This window comes from Protobothrops mucrosquamatus, unplaced genomic scaffold (assembly GCF_001527695.2).
Source record: "Protobothrops mucrosquamatus isolate PMUCROS unplaced genomic scaffold, P.Mucros_1.0 scaffold77, whole genome shotgun sequence".
Classification (NCBI taxonomy): domain Eukaryota; kingdom Metazoa; phylum Chordata; class Lepidosauria; order Squamata; family Viperidae; genus Protobothrops; species Protobothrops mucrosquamatus.
Window position 1 is genome coordinate 318,737 of NW_015386454.1, and position 17,749 is coordinate 336,485.

At 42.7% G+C, this 17,749-nt stretch overlaps 1 protein-coding gene across 2 annotated transcripts in view; it reads left to right on the plus strand.

The window, feature by feature from the left end:
- PPP2R3B (protein phosphatase 2 regulatory subunit B''beta) overlaps positions 1-17,749 on the plus strand; it is a 74,960-nt gene that overhangs the window by 37,327 nt on the left and 19,884 nt on the right. For both annotated transcript variants that reach the window (XM_015812274.1, XM_015812275.1), the window contains exons 2-10: positions 367-552; positions 1,759-1,862; positions 3,298-3,400; positions 4,850-4,924; positions 6,899-6,985; positions 8,918-9,074; positions 10,428-10,476; positions 10,589-10,678; positions 16,328-16,503. In XM_015812274.1, the coding sequence (XP_015667760.1) occupies positions 367-552; positions 1,759-1,862; positions 3,298-3,400; positions 4,850-4,924; positions 6,899-6,985; positions 8,918-9,074; positions 10,428-10,476; positions 10,589-10,678; positions 16,328-16,503 (1,027 nt within the window). The remainder of the gene's footprint in view (positions 1-366; positions 553-1,758; positions 1,863-3,297; positions 3,401-4,849; positions 4,925-6,898; positions 6,986-8,917; positions 9,075-10,427; positions 10,477-10,588; positions 10,679-16,327; positions 16,504-17,749) is intronic.

A 17,749-nucleotide genomic window follows, 5' to 3' on the forward strand; every position in this document is an offset into this window, starting at 1 on the left:
TTGATAGATAATGCTGTTTTCAGTAATATATAACCTTTTTAAAAAGTGGAAATATATGTTAGAAATATGTTTCTAAAACTAGGGCAAGTGGTTGCGGGGCAAAATAAAGCTTTATCAGGAAAAAAAATACCTTCATTTTCCATTTTTTCCTCAGATTTGAGTTTTATTAAAATCTTAATGTAAGTATATGATCATGTTTGGATATTATAGCCCAATCCAATCCATCTCACTACTGAGAAGTCCCATTGAGACCAATTTAATCTCCATTTGTGTTTAGTTTTTGTATATTTGGAGGATTAAAAAATGATAATATTGTGCAATTGCTGAAAATCCTCTTTTTAAACTGTCACTTTCCTTTTACTTCAGGTTCAGTCAAAGAAAGAGGAATCTTTAACACCATCTCTGAGCCAAACCATTCCAACATTTTATTTTCCTCAAGGATGTCCAAAAGAAAAAGTCAACATTGATGCTATTATTACAAAGATAGACAGAACTTTCTCCCAGTTTCCCAGTGAGCGAGCTACATTAGAAGATATGGGCAAAGTTGCAAAGGTGAGTGGTGAGATGTTTTCTTTTTCTGCCTGCAAGAAGCAAAGGGACAATTAAGAACTGTATTTGCACTGAAATGTTGTCCAATTCAGTCCTATGTGGTTTTATTCAACAGTACTTAAAACATTTAGTACATTACAATATAGCCAACTTAATTTTATTTCATTCTGCTTTTTCTGCCAGGAGAAAATGTACACGGCACCAATATAATCTAGGAATAAGACAGACTATTGAACTCAGCCAAAACAAATCAAAATGAAAATAATCTAAAATAGTAAATCAATGCCTTTATATTAATGTTACTCAAAAAATGAGCCATTTTTCTTTTGGGGGGATGAGTTCATACATCACACTCCTTCTCCCCTCCCCATGTATTATCAAACAAATACATTCTGGAAGGCAGGAACTCTCTTTGCATATAGTAGATACTCGGATTTAAATTTTCTTCAATGTGCACCAAAAACTGCTTTTGAAGTCTTTTTGATTAATTATTTTAAGTTTCAAACTGCAAAAATGCAAAGGTTTTAACATTTTTTGTACTTCTTGCAGGGATATAAAATTTAGAAACAGATGAAAAATAATTCTGAATTATTGATCTGTTTGTTTGTATCCTGCCTTTATTATTTTTACAAATAATTTGTGGTGACAGACGTATTCAACACACTTTCCTCTTCCTGTTTTCCCCACAACAACAATAACAACTCTGTGAGATTAATTGATCTGAGAGAGATGATTGCCCAAAGTCACTCAGCCAGCTTTCATGCCTAAAGTGGGATTAGAATTCATGGTCTCCTGTTTTCTAGCCTGGTGCCTTAACCACTAGGCCACTGTAAAACAAATAAGATCAAGTTAGAATCCAAACCATTAGTTTTTATCATGTATCATCTTCAGTGCTACGGGAAAGAGAAGAACCTGACATTCATATTGTGCATGGTGTATGCCCGTTTATGCACTTTCGTTCAGTGCATGGTGCACTTCTCATTAATCCTCTGGATGACACAATTTTTTAAATCATTCAACACTTTCTGGACATGCAGGTTTGCCTGGTGAAACATGATATAAATAATAAAATAAAGAGAAATTAGAATCATCATTCCATTTCCCAGCATCATCTTTCTTTTACCAAACTCTTGCCATACTTAATAGCCTCTGAAGGTCTGCAGGAATAAGTGCCAGTTTTTGCTTTTTAACGATACCTCTTAATTCTAGGCTTGTGATTGCCCCCTTTACTGGAAAGGTCCATTATTTTATTGTGCTGGAGGAGAGCGCACAGGATTTGTATCAGTTCATAAGTTTGTTGCTATGTGGCGAAAGTAAGTATGCATTTCCTGTAAGGTCACTTAACTTGTTTTAAAATATTATTTGAAGATTTTTTTAAGGGAAATCTGGTTATTATTTTAATGAAAAAGACAGTTGAGGAATAGCTTTTACCATTTTCATCTACCCCCATCTTAGGAAGACACATTTTAGATCTGACTAAGTTCTACTGGAATTGATTATTTAAATTGTTTTGAAAGATTTTTTTTTTTAAAAAAAGGCAGAATGAATGATAGATGATAGAACTTAGGGAGGGAGAGACACTGCTGAATTTAACTTACTGCACCTTTAAGTGTGCCATGTTCCTAAACTCTCTGATGACAGTACAGGATAGTTGAAATAATTTGAGATTGAGAATTCTGCTGGCCCTAGGCCAGTGGTGGCGAATCTATGGCACGGGTGCCAGAGGCGGCACTCAGAGCCCTCTCTGTGGGCATGCGCGCCGTTGCCCCAGTCCTAGGCCTTTAGCTGGATTTTATAAAACTTTTTGCTTTAGGCCTCTGCCGCCATGTGCAAAAAAAAAAGGTCCAATCAGTCAATTTCAACTTCTCGCGGGAAAAAAAAGATCTTGCAAAGTTGGAATTGATTGATTGAACTTTTTAGTCCCACCCAGTCTGCCATTACCACCGCAGCCACGCCCACCCAATGGGCCACACCCAGCCAATGGGCCACACCCAGCCAATGGGCCATGCCCACCCGGCACCTGACGATGCATAAGTGGGTTTTGGATTGCAGTTTGGGCATTTGGTCTCTAAAAGGTTCGCCATCACTGCCCTAGGCTGAACATTTGTTCTTTAAACTTGCTTAATTTCAAAAGGGATGAGGGCAACTTTGAGAAAGAATGAATAGAAACAAGAGGTGAATTATCTTTGAAATTTGAGGTGAGAAGAGAATTTGACTTGCCCTTTTAGGTTTTTTTTCCTCTCTTTAATAGACTTTTACTTTCAAATAACCCATGCCTGTGTTCTTCATGGTGCAGGATCAGGACTGTCCATTTTACATACAATGAACACTGACAATTTAATATAGCATGGTCAGATAATTGTGTATAAATTCAGGTGATGACCAAGGCAATTCCTTTTGCCATAGTGGGAATACATATGAGATGTTTCTTTTTTCATCTCAGTGCTGAATCCTACATTATGCATGGTTGATCAATATATATGAAAACAGAAGCTGAAAAAGGGAAGCCATTAGTCTGCAACGACTTTGTAAGGTCAATTTGAAAACAGACATCCATCCAGTAACCTTTCTTCTTCCAAAGTTTCCATAGTGTTCGTTCAAAGGGGCCACACACCTTATTTATTTCAAAGGGTGTTCCATGTGGCCCAACACAAATGTTATTCATACTTGTGAATACATATTAAGATTGAAAAATAAGATATATAAATTTTCTATATCTGCATAAATGAGACAAATTATGCTTTGCAGAATATTACAGACCTGTCATGATGCTGCTGCCAAGTTTGTTCACCTTCTAAAGAGTCCTGGATATAATTATCTGGTACAAGAAGACTTCATTCCATTTTTACAAGTAAATTCCTTTTTTTTTCATTATTACCACAGAAATACCCCCTAATCACCCATCTTCCCAGTCAACTCAGTGAGTTTTATTATTATGTAAGAAGTCAGAAATAGCTAAATTTAATCTACCAAGCCCTTGATATGCCAGTTGGTGGATAGAAACTTATTAGATTACTAGAGAAATATGAAAACAAGAGAATTCTGTTCTCTAAACTAGTGATCTCAGTGGACGGAGGCGGGAGGAGAGGGGATAGTTTTGTCCGTGCATGCTGCTTTCACAAATGCAATTTTGCACGTGCGCACTTGCCCACCACTTCCGCGGCCCAATTCCAAATGGGCCGTGGACTTGGGGTTGGGAACCCCTGCTCTAAACTGCTTTCTGATTCTTCTCAGTGCCTTTTGATTCCTAAGCTAAATTGTAGATTTGCCTTCCTCTTCTCTTTCCATTAGATCTTCCAAACCTAATATGTTCCTGATTTATTTCCGGCGTCACGTCATAGCCAGTTGGTTCCATCTCTGGCTATTGGGGGCGAGTCATTAGCTCCCGCGGAGAGGGCCCGCAACCTGGGCGTCCTCCTGGATGCTCGGCTGTCTTTAGACGATCATGTGACGGCCGTGGCCAGGGGGGCTTTTCATCAGGCTCGCCTGATACGCCAGTTGCGCCCCTTTCTGGATCGGGACGCCCTACGCATGGTCACTCAAGCCCTCGTTGTTTCCCGCCTGGACTATTGCAATGCTCTCTACATGGGGCTCCCCTTGAGGTGCACCTGGAGGCTCCAGCTAGTTCAGAATGCAGCTGTGCGGGGGATTTTGGGGGCCTCTAGATGCTCCCATGTAACACCTCTCCTGCGCGAGCTGCACTGGCTGCCGGTGGCCTTCCGGGTGCGCTTCANGACCAGTCCGCTCCCACAGAGAGGGCCTCCTTAGGGTACCGTCGGCCAGCCAATGCCGGCTGGCGACCCCCAGGGGGAGAGCCTTCTCTGTGGCAGCTCCTGCCCTCTGGAATGACCTGCCCCCCGACCTACGTACAATTGCGGACCTGCGCCTCTTCCGCCGAGCCCTGAAAACTCATCTGTTCCATGCGGCCGGCCTAGCGTAGTTTTGATTGGGTTTTGTTAGGGGTTTTATATTTTAGAGCAGGCTTTTATGTAATATTTACTGTGATTTTTATTATTGCCTGTTCACGGCCCTGAGTCCCGTAAGGGAGATAGGGCGGTATATAAATTTAAATAATAAATAAATAATAAATAAATTAAAAGGAGCTGAATTTTCATGCATTCTAATTTTTTCATTTAAAAATGAAAATTAACAATTATCTTGAAACAATTTAAATATTTTGCTTATGATGTTATAAATGTATCCCCCATATGGCGCTATGATTTGGCAGAATTAAATGGTTTCATTAAATAGTTGCTCATAAAAATTCTGAACTGATGCCTCTTTCATCCTTCATACTTAGGATGTGGTCAATAGTCATCCTAGTCTAGTCTTCTTAAAAGAAGCATCAGAATTTCATTCTCGGTACATTACAACGGTAAGTGTCTTCTGTATAGAAAATATTTTTCATGTGGACCATCTAGATGCAATAGCTATTGATCTATGACAGGGGTGTCAAACTGCCGGCCTGCAGGCCGGACGCGTCATGAGGAAACCGCATCCACCCCATTGCCAGCAATGGGGAAAAAGTTCCTATACTCGCGCGACGTCGCGAGTTTGACATGTCTGATCTATGATTATGTACACATTGCACACCTATTTATATGTAAGTGAGACAACAAATATGTCTCATTTAAATTAAAGATGACTTTTACCTTCCATATTCGGCTATATTACGTTTAATGGTAGAGTTCACAGATCATTCTGTCCTTTTGGGGGGATCCACAGCCTCATAAACTGTTAACAATTTTAATACTTGAAAATTACAAAAATTCCACCATAAATACAGTAAACCCTCCTATCTCAGCTGCCATAAGTCATCTGAGGGTGACATAGTAATTTCTGCCATAATCTGTAGAGACACAACAGAACAATCAAGTTCAATATCAGGAAGGAGGGAGCTGCTTTCCTCTCTTAAGAGCCAGATGTGCTATAAGGGAGAAGTAACAGAAAATGTTCAACAGGACAAAGAAACTGTCCTTGCTTATTCTTGCATTTAGTTGGTAACCACCATTTAAGATTTTCCCTCCCATATTAGAAATGTCCGAAAAGAATGACTTCGTAATTTCCATGCTGGAACTCTTCATCACCTTCAAATTTATTGATTGATTGATTGATTGTCATTGTATGTGCATACATAGTATACATATACAATTTCTTCTTCTGGCTGTTTCTTCCTGCTGAATGTGGATAGTAAAATCTTCAGCAGTATGCACACTGATCAACATACTCAAAAAGCAGCAAAAAAGGGAAGCACAAAAGCATTTGGACCAGATACACAGCTTGGTGAAACAAACCACACTTTCCCCTTTTTGTTGCCCAGAAAATGGATTAGTCAGCTAGTGCATCCTCAAACCAAGTAGCTAAATTGAAGAAAGGAGGTGGGGAGGGGGAAACTGTTTTAATAGTTGAATTTTAATTTACCTTATAGATGGAGTAGGTGGGAGGTCAATTGATTTTATGAATGTGGGATCAGCCTTCCACACAGGCTGTGGTTTTTTTACTCTTTGTCGCCAAAGTCTTTACGATTTACTGTTTACTTGCACAGTGCAGAAGTGGTTTGATATTGTATTCTTAGAGGTTGCTTGTTGACTTTACAATTTTATTGCTAGCCCTAGGATTTCCTGTGATATATCCAAATATATACCAGATCAACCCAGGTCTTAGAATCAGAGGGCCGGAAGGGACTTTAGAGATCTTGTAGCTCAAGGCAAGAAAACCTATTGCATCCCGGACAAAAGATTGTCCAGTCTTTTCTTGAAGCTTTCCAGTGATAGAGTGACCACAACTCCAGGAGGCAATCTATTCCATTAATTAGTTATTCTTATAGTCAGAAAATTTGTCCTTAGTTCCAGATTGGATCTCTTGTTTTAACAAGCTTCCACCCATTGCTTCTTGCCCTGCTCTCTAGGTGTTTTGGAGAATAAGTCAACTGTCTCCTCCCTGTGACAACCCTTCAGTTACCAGAAGACAGCCATATGTCAACCCCAATCTTTCTCTTCATAGGCCAAACAAGTCTAGTTTCCTTAAAAGTTCATCACCCAGTTTAGTCTTCCATTTTCAAGGACGGCCATTGTTTGATAGATGCTGCTATTTTCTGTAAATAGTTTGGAATAATATACAAAGGACTGAGTAATTATGTTTTGTTTGATTCCAGATAGAAAGGATGTAACCTGGAAAAAGACACAAATATTAATACACTGAATTGATTTAGTCCTCCTAATTGATAAATTCTAAATATATGTACCCCAAAATATGTATGGATAAGCTCACAAATTACTGTTATATTTAAGCACTTGGGTAATAATATACATCATTGATAATAGCAATTGCACTTTATATTTTCTTGCAGGTAATACAAAGGATATTTTATACAGTAAACAGGTCATGGTCAGGAAGAATCACTTGTAATGAACTCAGAAAAAGCAGTTTTTTACAGGTACGGCATGCAGTTTTGTAATAAAATAAATTTTACTGATTAACTGTTCAGGTGGATCATATTTTTTTTTCTTTGTAATTTATTTCTATTTAGAAATGAACTTAGGAAATTTTACATTTCTGACTTGATGGCTTTACTTGATCTTAACTTGGCTTAATGGAAGCCATTAGCTTCTGTCATACTTTTGCAAATTTAATAACAGTAACCTAAAAGTTTGTCCACCAATTTTAATCAATATAAAATTTATCTCAACTTTTGATGCTAGTTGGTTAAGGCATTCTAGGAAGTGATGTGTGATTGGATACAAGTGGGAGGAGGTCTGCACTTTCCTCAGGAAAACATTGTTGATCCCAATAGAGTCATATAATTTCTGACCAGGTCCAGCATTTCCTGTCTGGGGAATATTGTTGAGAAGGTGGTCATACTGTAGCTTTGGGAGGAAATAAAAGTATCTGGATCCCTTCCAATCAGGATTATCACAGTGGTTTCCAATCAGATTTCATGTCTTGGCATAGAACCAAGATGGCATTGATTACATTTGTGGATGACTTAGGACAGGACAGAAATGGTGGTGATGCATCCATCCTAGTCTTCCTTGATTAATCCATGACCTTTAAAGCTATTGATTATCTTTATAGAGTGGCTCAGGGGATTTGAAGTAGGGGCCTCATTGTTGCATGGTTCTCTTCCTCCGGGGCCCATTAATGGAGTAAGAGATAGCCGTTGATTTCACTTTGCAGAGGGCCTTAGGGCCTGGTTTTTTCCTACTTCTGTCTAAATATCTATATGAAGACACTGGGTGATGTCACCTGAGTATATATCTCAACTCTTGGACAGCCTAATGATGCCACTGAAGTTTTGTCTCTGGGAGGCTGTGGAATCTGTACAGAAAAAAAGCAATCAGATGCAAAAATAGTGGCTGTGAATTTGGGAGCTGCCTGAATGTGGGGATGCATTTATTCATTCATTCCATTGATTTATATAGCTATCCATCTAACAATTGCAACTCTGGGCAGCAAACATAGACTTTAAACCAGTAAAACCAAAATAATAAATAGCAGTCCATCTTTAGTTCTGGATGGTGTCACTCTGCCCACGCAAACCCAGTGCACAATATGAGAGTCCTCCTAGACTGACAGCTTGTGTTTAAAGAGCAGGTGCTATTGTGATCCGGAGGTCTTTGGTACAAATCCATCTTGCATCCCAACTGTCCCATTCCTAGATCAGAAGGCCTCACTCATGGTCACTCATGATTCTGAATTACTGCAGTGTGTATTATATAAAGTTATCTTTGAAGACCACCCTGAAACTATAGGTGGTGAGAGTATATCACGGGTTGTTATGGGCAACCTCTGTATGACAATGTAACACTGCACAGGTTGCCAGTAAGCTTCCAGGTTAATTAAGATAGCTGATCATCAGTTATAAGATCCTTCATAGGACAGGACACGGCCTGGTTATTTGTTGAATTACCTTTCTGTTGGGATCTAGGAGATGTAGCTTATTTGCCATCATTTGTCACCTGCTCCTTGGAACAGTGTTCCCCATGATGGCTCTGATGCTGCCCACCTCCTGAAAGACCTTGAAGACCTGTTTTGAGGTTTTATGAGTCCATCTTGATTTATGATTTCTGTTGTGTGAGTTGCCCTGACCGCAGTATGCATTATTATATTTTATTATTTTGCTTCTTGTTATTAGTCATATTACTTGTCTATACCATACTCAGTCATATGTTGAATGACTATATTATTTTGACTGGGTATGTATCAGTTGTTGATGTACGTATGTAAACTAGATATTATAAATTGTCTGGTATTTACCTAGAGTAAATTCACAATGAGGTTAAGATACTGAAAACTTCAACCTGTTATAACCTATTCCAATCAGTGAGATTAATGCCTTAATTTTCTCAATGTTTCTCTCTCTCAATAGAATGTGGCATTGTTAGAAGAGGAAGTAGATATTAACCAGCTGACAGAATACTTTTCTTACGAACATTTTTATGTAATTTATTGCAAATTTTGGGAGCTAGATACAGACCACGATCTTTACATCGACCAAAAGGATTTAGCTCGACATAACGACCATGGTATGATATGATAAGACCAAAGGAACAACTTAGTTCAAAATAAAATTATATGAATGTTCACTGAAATCAAATGACTCTGGGTAGCTTACAATTCTAAAATTATAAAGCAACTAAAACAATTTTAAAAATTCAAAATGATAAAAAAATCTACAAAATATATAAAAACAAATACCTGAGATGTCAGAACACATTTACATTTCTGGTGTTCTTAGTGTTGAGAATTACTCTGAGTTTTGGTAATTTTCTACTTTTCTGTGGACCTGTAGCAGGAAGATGGCAGTATTCTAAAAAGTAGAAATTAAAATCTAAAATTTACTCAGTACAGTTGTACATTATTTCCTAAGGGAGCTAAGACTAATTTATTATTAATTTCACAACAAATGGACATTTAATCATAGTTTCAACTGGGACAATGTAAGCATCCTAAATCAAGCCAAGTCCAAAAATGCTAGAGAATTCCTGGAAATCTGGCACTCTGATAAATCGGTCATCAACACACACATAGAAATAAACAACATCTACATATTATTTAAAAAAACCAAAAAAGATATAAACACCTACTCACCAGCAATCAATACCCAGATGAGCAGAGATTAATACCAAAATTAACACTAGACCAACAATCGAGATGTAAACAATATTCCAATCAAGGAATTACTAACACAGACAAGCAAGGTAGCAGTAAACAGCAATCTAATCAAGGAGCCACCAAGACCACTCCCACCAACACACTGATAGGGCAAACCAGTAGTTTATTAGGTGTCTCTTTAAGAGCAACAATGCTTAAAAATGAATTAAAATAAATGCTTGTATCTTTCTTCTTAACAAGATTCAAAGATTAAGCTTTGCCCTTTCAAATGCTATTTATCAAAAGATTGTCTGTTGTATTGTAGCCATTTGGCTAGTACCAATGCTGAAATCTTGGTTAGTTTAAACACTTGCAGTGATGAGGCACCCTGAAAACCACTGAGGAGCTATAAAAAGGCTTTTTCTGTTTTTTGTTATTATGATGTCTATACTATTAAACCTCTAGACTAGCTAACACTAGATGCTGAAATGGGTTCTTTAGCAGAAATGGCCAGTGTACCAGTGACTGGGGAAAAGGGCAGTTTCTTTCACAGAGTGGGGTTTTCATTCTTCTGTTGTAAACTCCACTAAGCCTATGTTAGTGTTTGCAATTTGCAAATATTAATAGAATTTGCAGTTTTGATTGTACACAGAATATCTAAAGGGCTTTGCTTAGCCAAGAACCCTTAACATGGGGAGGGACCAGCTGAGCCAACAGGCTATATATATGCATGTGACACATACATGTTATATTTTCCCTTTCCCCCCCCCCCCCTCTTTTCACAGCTATATCTAATCGGATGATAGAGAGGATTTTTTCTGGAGCTGTAACAAGGTATCTTTTTAAAAAATATACAGTATATATTTCCTATCATGTAAATTATGTGGCAAACTGTATATATACCTATGTATTGTCTTACCTCTCTTTTTAAATCTTAATTTCAAAGGGGCAAGAAAGCACAGAAAGAAGGAAAAATCAGTTATGCAGATTTTGTGTGGTTTTTGATATCAGAAGAAGACAAAAAGACTGCCACTAGGTAAGAAAAAAATGCTTTTCATAAGATTATGATGCTGTCAAAGTTAAGTCATCAATATACTATGTGACAATATATTCATTATAACTGAAACATAGTTCATAGAAAGCCAGTTTGGTACAGGTAGTCTTCTCCTACTGACTACTTGTTCAGCAACCATTCAAACTTGCAACAGCACTGAAAAAGTGGTGTTTACAACTAGTCCTTGATGTTTCAGCCATCATATCACCCCCATGATCATGATTTGGCATCTGGCTTGAATTTATAATGGATTGCAACACTCCACAATCACGTGATCATCATTTGTGACCTTCTCTGTTGGAGTCCTACAAGCAAAACTAATGACAAAGCCAGCAGGGAAGGTCACAAGTCACTCCAGTAAATCCCTCCAGCCTCTGCTCACAGCGCCATACAATTCCTCCCCAGCTTCCCTGCATTGGGCTTCCCAGGGCTTCCCCCATAGCATCACATTTCTTATCAGGAACTCCCACTTAATTTCCCCTTAATGACAGACACATTTTGGGGTTACAACAGTAGTCAGGACTGCCAGGATTGGCATCGCTGACACATTGGGATGTGACATCCCACTTTATGACCGCATTACTTAGTGATGTCCTGGTCCAATTTGCCATTGTATCATCAGGCTAGAAACCGAGAGACCATGAGTTCTCCAGCACTGGAGATGGAGGATCCACCCATGGGTAGTAGACTGTATTCCTGCCCAATCAGATCAAGTCAGCCAAAGTTGCCACGCCCGTCCTGGGCCCTAGATCTCAGTCTTGACTTGATCTTGCCCATGGACGGATGTTCAACTCTGGCTCTTAGGCAGGTATAGTCTCGACTATTGGTGAATCCTCCACCTTCCTTGGCTAGTTAGTCTAATTTTAAATAATTTGGTACTGTTAGGAGATAGATCTCTTTGTTTTGCCTGTGGGGAGGAGAATCTGATTATAGGAAGAAGGGGCTCCTTCTTCTTTTCCCCTCCTCACAGCAATAATAGAATAAAAGGGGATTCCTCTCATTTCCCCTCTCCCAACACCGATCGATCCATTCTCACCGGAGCTCGCGGCTGCGGCCCGGTGACGAACGGGGCGCGAGGAATTGCCTCACAGCAAGCGAGGCTCGTTCTGGCTTCGGCCTTCCCCTCATTGCATCGCCGCTGGCAACCTCATCCTCGTTCTTCAGGCCCGGCTGGGAAGGCGCGCGCCTTAACCGTCGGGGCCGTTTACATTCGGGCGGCAGTTCGGCGGATTGGGGAACGATCTGTTTCCTTTTTCGTTGCCATCACGCGCGGCCGCCATTTTGCATCGCGCGACGAGGGGGAATAGTCGAGGAGGCTTTGCAACTCGTTAAGGCCCGATTGCCGACGAACGGCCTCGGGAAGGGCGCGAGCTGCGAGGGAAACCAGGACGAACGGCCGTTCGTCCCCAGCCTCAGTCTCAGCGCGCCAGCGTATTTTTCGTTCTCGGGCTGCTTTCTCTTGGGCCCAGCAGTTCTTAGGGGTTGCGGGCCATCGCGCGCGGCCGCCATTTTGGACCGCGCGACGAGGGAAACGGCCGTACTATCGACTACAAAGAGAACAGAAGGACTTTCCTTTCTAATATTGCACAAAATTGACATTTTATCCCCGCAAACAGTCCTTTCGGCCTAACAACAGGTACACTTACAACCAGTCCTTCCAGCCCTTTCGTCCCTTTCCGGCCAGGCAGGACAGGCAGGAAAGACAATACGACGGACAAACGGCTAAACCCAGGCAACAATTTCAGGGTAAGCGGCCCTTTGAGGGAGCGGCCGCCCATTCCGGCGCTCTAAGTGACTCCCTGACGGTCATTCCTATAGGGGGCAGACTATCTCTCTTTGCCCACCAATGGGAGGCTACCAGCACGGACTCATGGGTGCTCAACACCATACGCAACGGCCTCTATCTGGAGTTCATCTCCGATCCCCCGAATCGCTTTATCTCTTGCCCTTACCCTCGAAATCGAATAAAGCGGAAGTTGATGGGCGACGCCGTCCAACACCTTCTGGACATACAGGCCATAGAACAGGTTCCGGTGGACCAGAGAGGTCGGGGATTTTACTCCATCCTCTTTGTCGTTCCCAAGACGTCGGGGGGATGGAGGGCCATCTTGGACCTCAAGGATTTAAACTACCATCTTGTTAACGCAAGTTCAAGATGCAGACGCTCCGATCCATCTTGGGAAGCGTATGAAGAGGGGACTTCCTAACGTCCATCGATCTCACGGAAGCGTACCTTCATATCCCCATCTCTCTCGCCCACCGACGGTTTCTAAGGTTTGCCTACAAAGGTCATTACCAATACAGGGCCCTACCTTTTGGCCTTTCATCGGCTCCCAGGGTGTTTACCAAGGTCCTAGCGGTCCTGGCAGCTCACTTACGGATGGTTCCGGTCAGGGTCCAATGTTACTTGGACGACATCCTGATCCAGTCATCTTCCATCCAGTCCGCCAAGACGGATTTAACTTTGGTAGTGAGTGTGCTCCAGGACCATGGGTTCTCAGTAAACTTCCTCAAGAGTCACATGATCCCCACGACAAAACTATTACATCTGGGGGCCATAATAGACACTTTGCAATGCAAGGTGTACTTATCTCAGGAACGCCGGGACAACCTGAGGAAATCAGTCATACAGGTACGCAGGGAACGCACAGCATCCTTGCTCACCCTCTCCAAATTATTGGGTCAAATGATATCGACCATAGCCATTGTTCCGTGGTCCAGACTCCACTCCAGGGAACTACAGCGGTTTCTGCTACCCTTTCAGAGGCGGAACCTCAGTGCCTCCAGTCTAAGGGTGAGACTCCCTCTTCAGGTAGTGCGGTCCCTCGGATGGTGGCTGTCGCCAGCCACTCTCAAGGGGTCGCTATTCAAAGAACCGGTCCGAATACTGCTGACGACCGATGCCAGCCTATTTGGCTGGGGTGCACACCTTCGATCGCAGTGGGCACAGGGTCGTTGGTCCCATTCGGACCTTCGACACGACATCAACTGGTTGGAGTTGCGGGCCATTCATTTAGCCCTCCGCCATTTTCATGCTCTGGTAAGGAGGCGACACGTTCTGGTCCTCACGGACAACGTGACCGCCAAAGCTCATGTGAACAGGCAAGGGGGCACCCGTTCACGAGCCCTATTGACCGAGTCACTGTTGCTGGGAGCCTGGTCGGAACACAACCTGGCTTCCATCAAGGCCGACCACATTTCAGGGAAGGAGAACACTCAAGCCGACAGGTTGAGCAGGGCCACCATAGACCACTCGGAATGGCGCCTCCATCCGAGGGTGTTCAAGGAGCTTTGTCACCGGTTCGGACGTCCACTAGTGGACCTATTTGCGTCCCCAGCCAACACACAATTACACCGGTTCTTCTCCTGGTTCCCCTCTCAGGGGGCGGAACAGATCGATGCGCTTCGGTCCCCATGGCCCCCGGGTCTCCTCTATGCCTTCCCGCCGCTCCCCCTGATTCCGGCGGTGATTCGCAAAATTCTCCAAGAGGGTGCGGAGGTACTTCTCATTGCTCCTTATTGGCCACGGAGACCCTGGTTCGCCGATCTTCTGAGCCTGTCCATCTCGAACCCGTGGCGGATCCCCCCGGACAGGGTTTCACTCAGTCAGGGGACCATCCTCCATCAGGATCCCCAATGGCTCCAGTTAGCCGTTTGGCGCTTGAGCGGTCTTGTTTGTCACGACAGCTCTGTTCCACAGGGGTAATCAATGTAATTCAAGCGTCTCGTCGTCCCTCCACTAACCGAATTTACGAGTCCACATGGCGGAGCTTCCAATCCTGGTGCTCCAGGAGGCAGTTGTCACTTGGTCAACTCACTATTCCCCATATTTTGGAATATCTTTTGGAGGGTCTGGAGCGGGAGCTCGCCCCGAACACATTACGCAGGCAGGTGGCGGCTCTGTCCACGGTCCTATCCTGTGACTCTGTAGAGTCGTTAGGGCATCACCCATTGATTAGATCTTTCCTCAAGGGTGCGGCGAACACCAGGCCGCCTACGGTACATAGGTACCCGTCCTGGGACTTGCCACGGGTACTACTGGCCCTGACGAGGCCGCCCTTCGAACCCCTGAGATCGTGCGAATCTCAGCACCTGGCTCACAAGGTGGCCTTTCTAGTGGCGATCACGTCGGCTCGACGTATCTCCGAACTGGCAGCGCTCTCGGTCCGCAAGGACCTGTGTTTTTTCCGCTCAGATAGGGTGATCCTTCGTCTCGATCCCACTTTCATACCGAAAGTAAATTCTTCATTCCATAAGAACCAGGACATCGTGCTCCCGGATTTTTGTCCGAATCCTTCGTGCGCCCAGGAGCGGCAATGGCACAGCTTGGATGTCCGCAGGGCGCTCAGTTATTATATCTCACGGACAGCGGATTTCCGTAAATCGGAGGCCCTGTTCGTATCTTCCCACCCTTCTTCCAGGGGTCGGAAGGTCTCCTCGTCCACCATAGGCAGGTGGATCAGGAAGTGCATCGCCGGGGCATATCAAGCTGATTCATTGCCGGTACCAAGTGGAGTCACGGCCCACTCCACTAGGAGTGCTTCTACCTCTGCGGCCTGGGATACTCAGGCGTCCATTGAGGACATCTGCAGAGCGGCCACTTGGTCCTCACCTTCTCCATTTATTCGGCACTATAGAATTGACAAATTCGCTTCCGCGGAGGCCTCCTTCGGTAGGAGGGTCCTCCAACAAGTACTTCATCAAAGTGCCACACCGGGCCAATCTGTTTCCCACCCTAAGGGACAGTAGGCTTTGGTATGTCCCATGGGTGGATCCTCCATCTCCAGTGCTGGAGAAGGGGCGTTGTCTTACCTGAACGCCTTTTCTCAGCACGGAGATGGAGGATCCACCTTCCCTCCACTTTTTCTGGGGCAGTTATTACCTAGGATAGTTAGTTTCTGAGCCAATACGTCCTATGTCAGTCAATGGCTTCGCTCGCGTCAAGACTGGGATCTAGGGCCCAGGACGGGCGTGGCAACTTTGGCTGACTTGATCTGATTGGGCAGGAATACAGTCTACTACCCATGGGTGGATCCTCCATCTCCGTGCTGAGAAAAGGCGTTCAGGTAAGACAACGCCCCTTCTAGTTTTGCCATTATCACAAAGCCAGGTGGTGACTCTGGGCCAGTCGCTCTTTCTTAGTCCTAGGAAGTAGGCAGTAGCAAACCACTTCCAACAAACCATGCCAAGAAAACTAAGGACTAGTCAGAAGACACACATGCACAAAAATACTAATTATCCAGCCTTTGGAGAAAAACATCAAGAGGAAGCATATAAGACCTGTGGAACCAAGCATTCTTTGGAGTTTTATTTTATTTTGCAGGCATCTAAGTGGATGAGGTAGGAGAAATGCTTCTTGCATATTCTGAGAAAAACTTCATATATAAGCACAGGGGTAGAGCATAGTGCCAGAATAACCAAATCATGTGGAACGAAAGGGAGTCCAGGAAAAATGAACCTATATAAGAAGTTTCTGACGATTATATTTTTGTGTTGCTAGTCTAAAAGCCTGGAGATATAGATGTCTTGAATTCTTAATCATTCATAAATGGGATTTTGTGTTGCTCCTCAGAACACAACATAGAAATGAACATAAAATAGATTGCTAAATTGTTTAACAATTCATTTCAGCATTGAGTATTGGTTTCGGTGTATGGATCTTGATGGTGATGGTGTACTGTCCATGTATGAACTACAATACTTTTATGAAGAACAGTGTCAGAAACTGGATAATATGGCCATTGAACCTCTGCCATTTGAAGACTGCCTTTGCCAGATGCTTGATCTTGTGAAGCCAGAGAATGAAGGTGATGGATCTTTTCCATCTGTATTTGTAGTATCTTTGTTAACAAGGCTAATACAGCCATTCAGTGTTTGGCTTTGAATGTTCTTGTAAAGCCAAGTTTTGTTTATTGCATTTGGCAGGTAAAAAAGCCATCTGTTTGTCTAACTTTCTGTTTTAACTTTCATTCAGTCTGAAAATTGACTTGTGTGTGAATCAAAATTAGCCCAAAATGTCCTAATGTTAGAACTTTTACTTTTATTGACTTCTGGTTTTGCATTGCAGCGAGATGGACGCAGGAAGGCAGGGCTCTGCCTTCCGCGCCCGATTTCACCCTGCTAGGGTCCCTAAAAGGGCCTAAAGTCGCCCCAAAAAGGCGATGAAGAAGGAGGGGTGCCTCATCAATCACGGAGAGATGGCAGTCTTTCCGTTCGATCTGAGGAAAGCCCTCCAAACTGGCAGGGGAAAGACTGGCTACATTCCTGTGGCCAACCATTAGCTGCTGACAACCGAAGAAGAAAAGCACTAATTAGCATTGTAAAAAGCATGTTTGGAACTGGGTGAGGACATTGATCCTTTCTTTACTATTTTACAACTGAATTTCCTGGGAAAGTCTCCCAAGAAGCTAAAACCTCCAAACGTGAACAAAAGCAGCATTATAATTTCTTTTATGGGAGACAGAAATACATAATACTGAAGTGGCAGTAACATAAAGCTACAGCTTTGATAAATTTGAGAACTGAGATAATTGTTAAGATTTTCTCTTTGAAAAAAAAACACATTGAGGTGAAATATAAGAAATCAATTCTTTGTCTTAAGAGTGGAAAATGGATTTTGAATGACATCTAGTGGTGGATACAACTAGCTTCCTGGCTGCTTGGTGACTCCTAGCTTAATGGAGAACAGCTGGCAATAAAGGAAAATATTTTGGTATACTTATCACCCTGACCTTCTTGGACTATAAACACCACTGAGCTTGGACTTTTAATCTCAAGAACTACTGGGAAAGAAAAATTTGACTTTTGAGTAGTCTGGCTGGGAGAGACTTTTGAGCTGTTTTCAGGGAGGTTGGACATTTTATAATAATAATAATAGTAAAGTTGGAAGGGACCTTGAAGGTCATCTAGTCCAACCCCCTGCTCAGGCAGGAAACCCTATACCATTTCGGACAAATGGCTGTCCAGTCTCTTCTTAAAAACTTCCAGTGTTGGAGCATTCACCGCTTCTGGAGGCAGGTTGTTCCACTGGTTAATTGTTCTCACTGTCAGGAA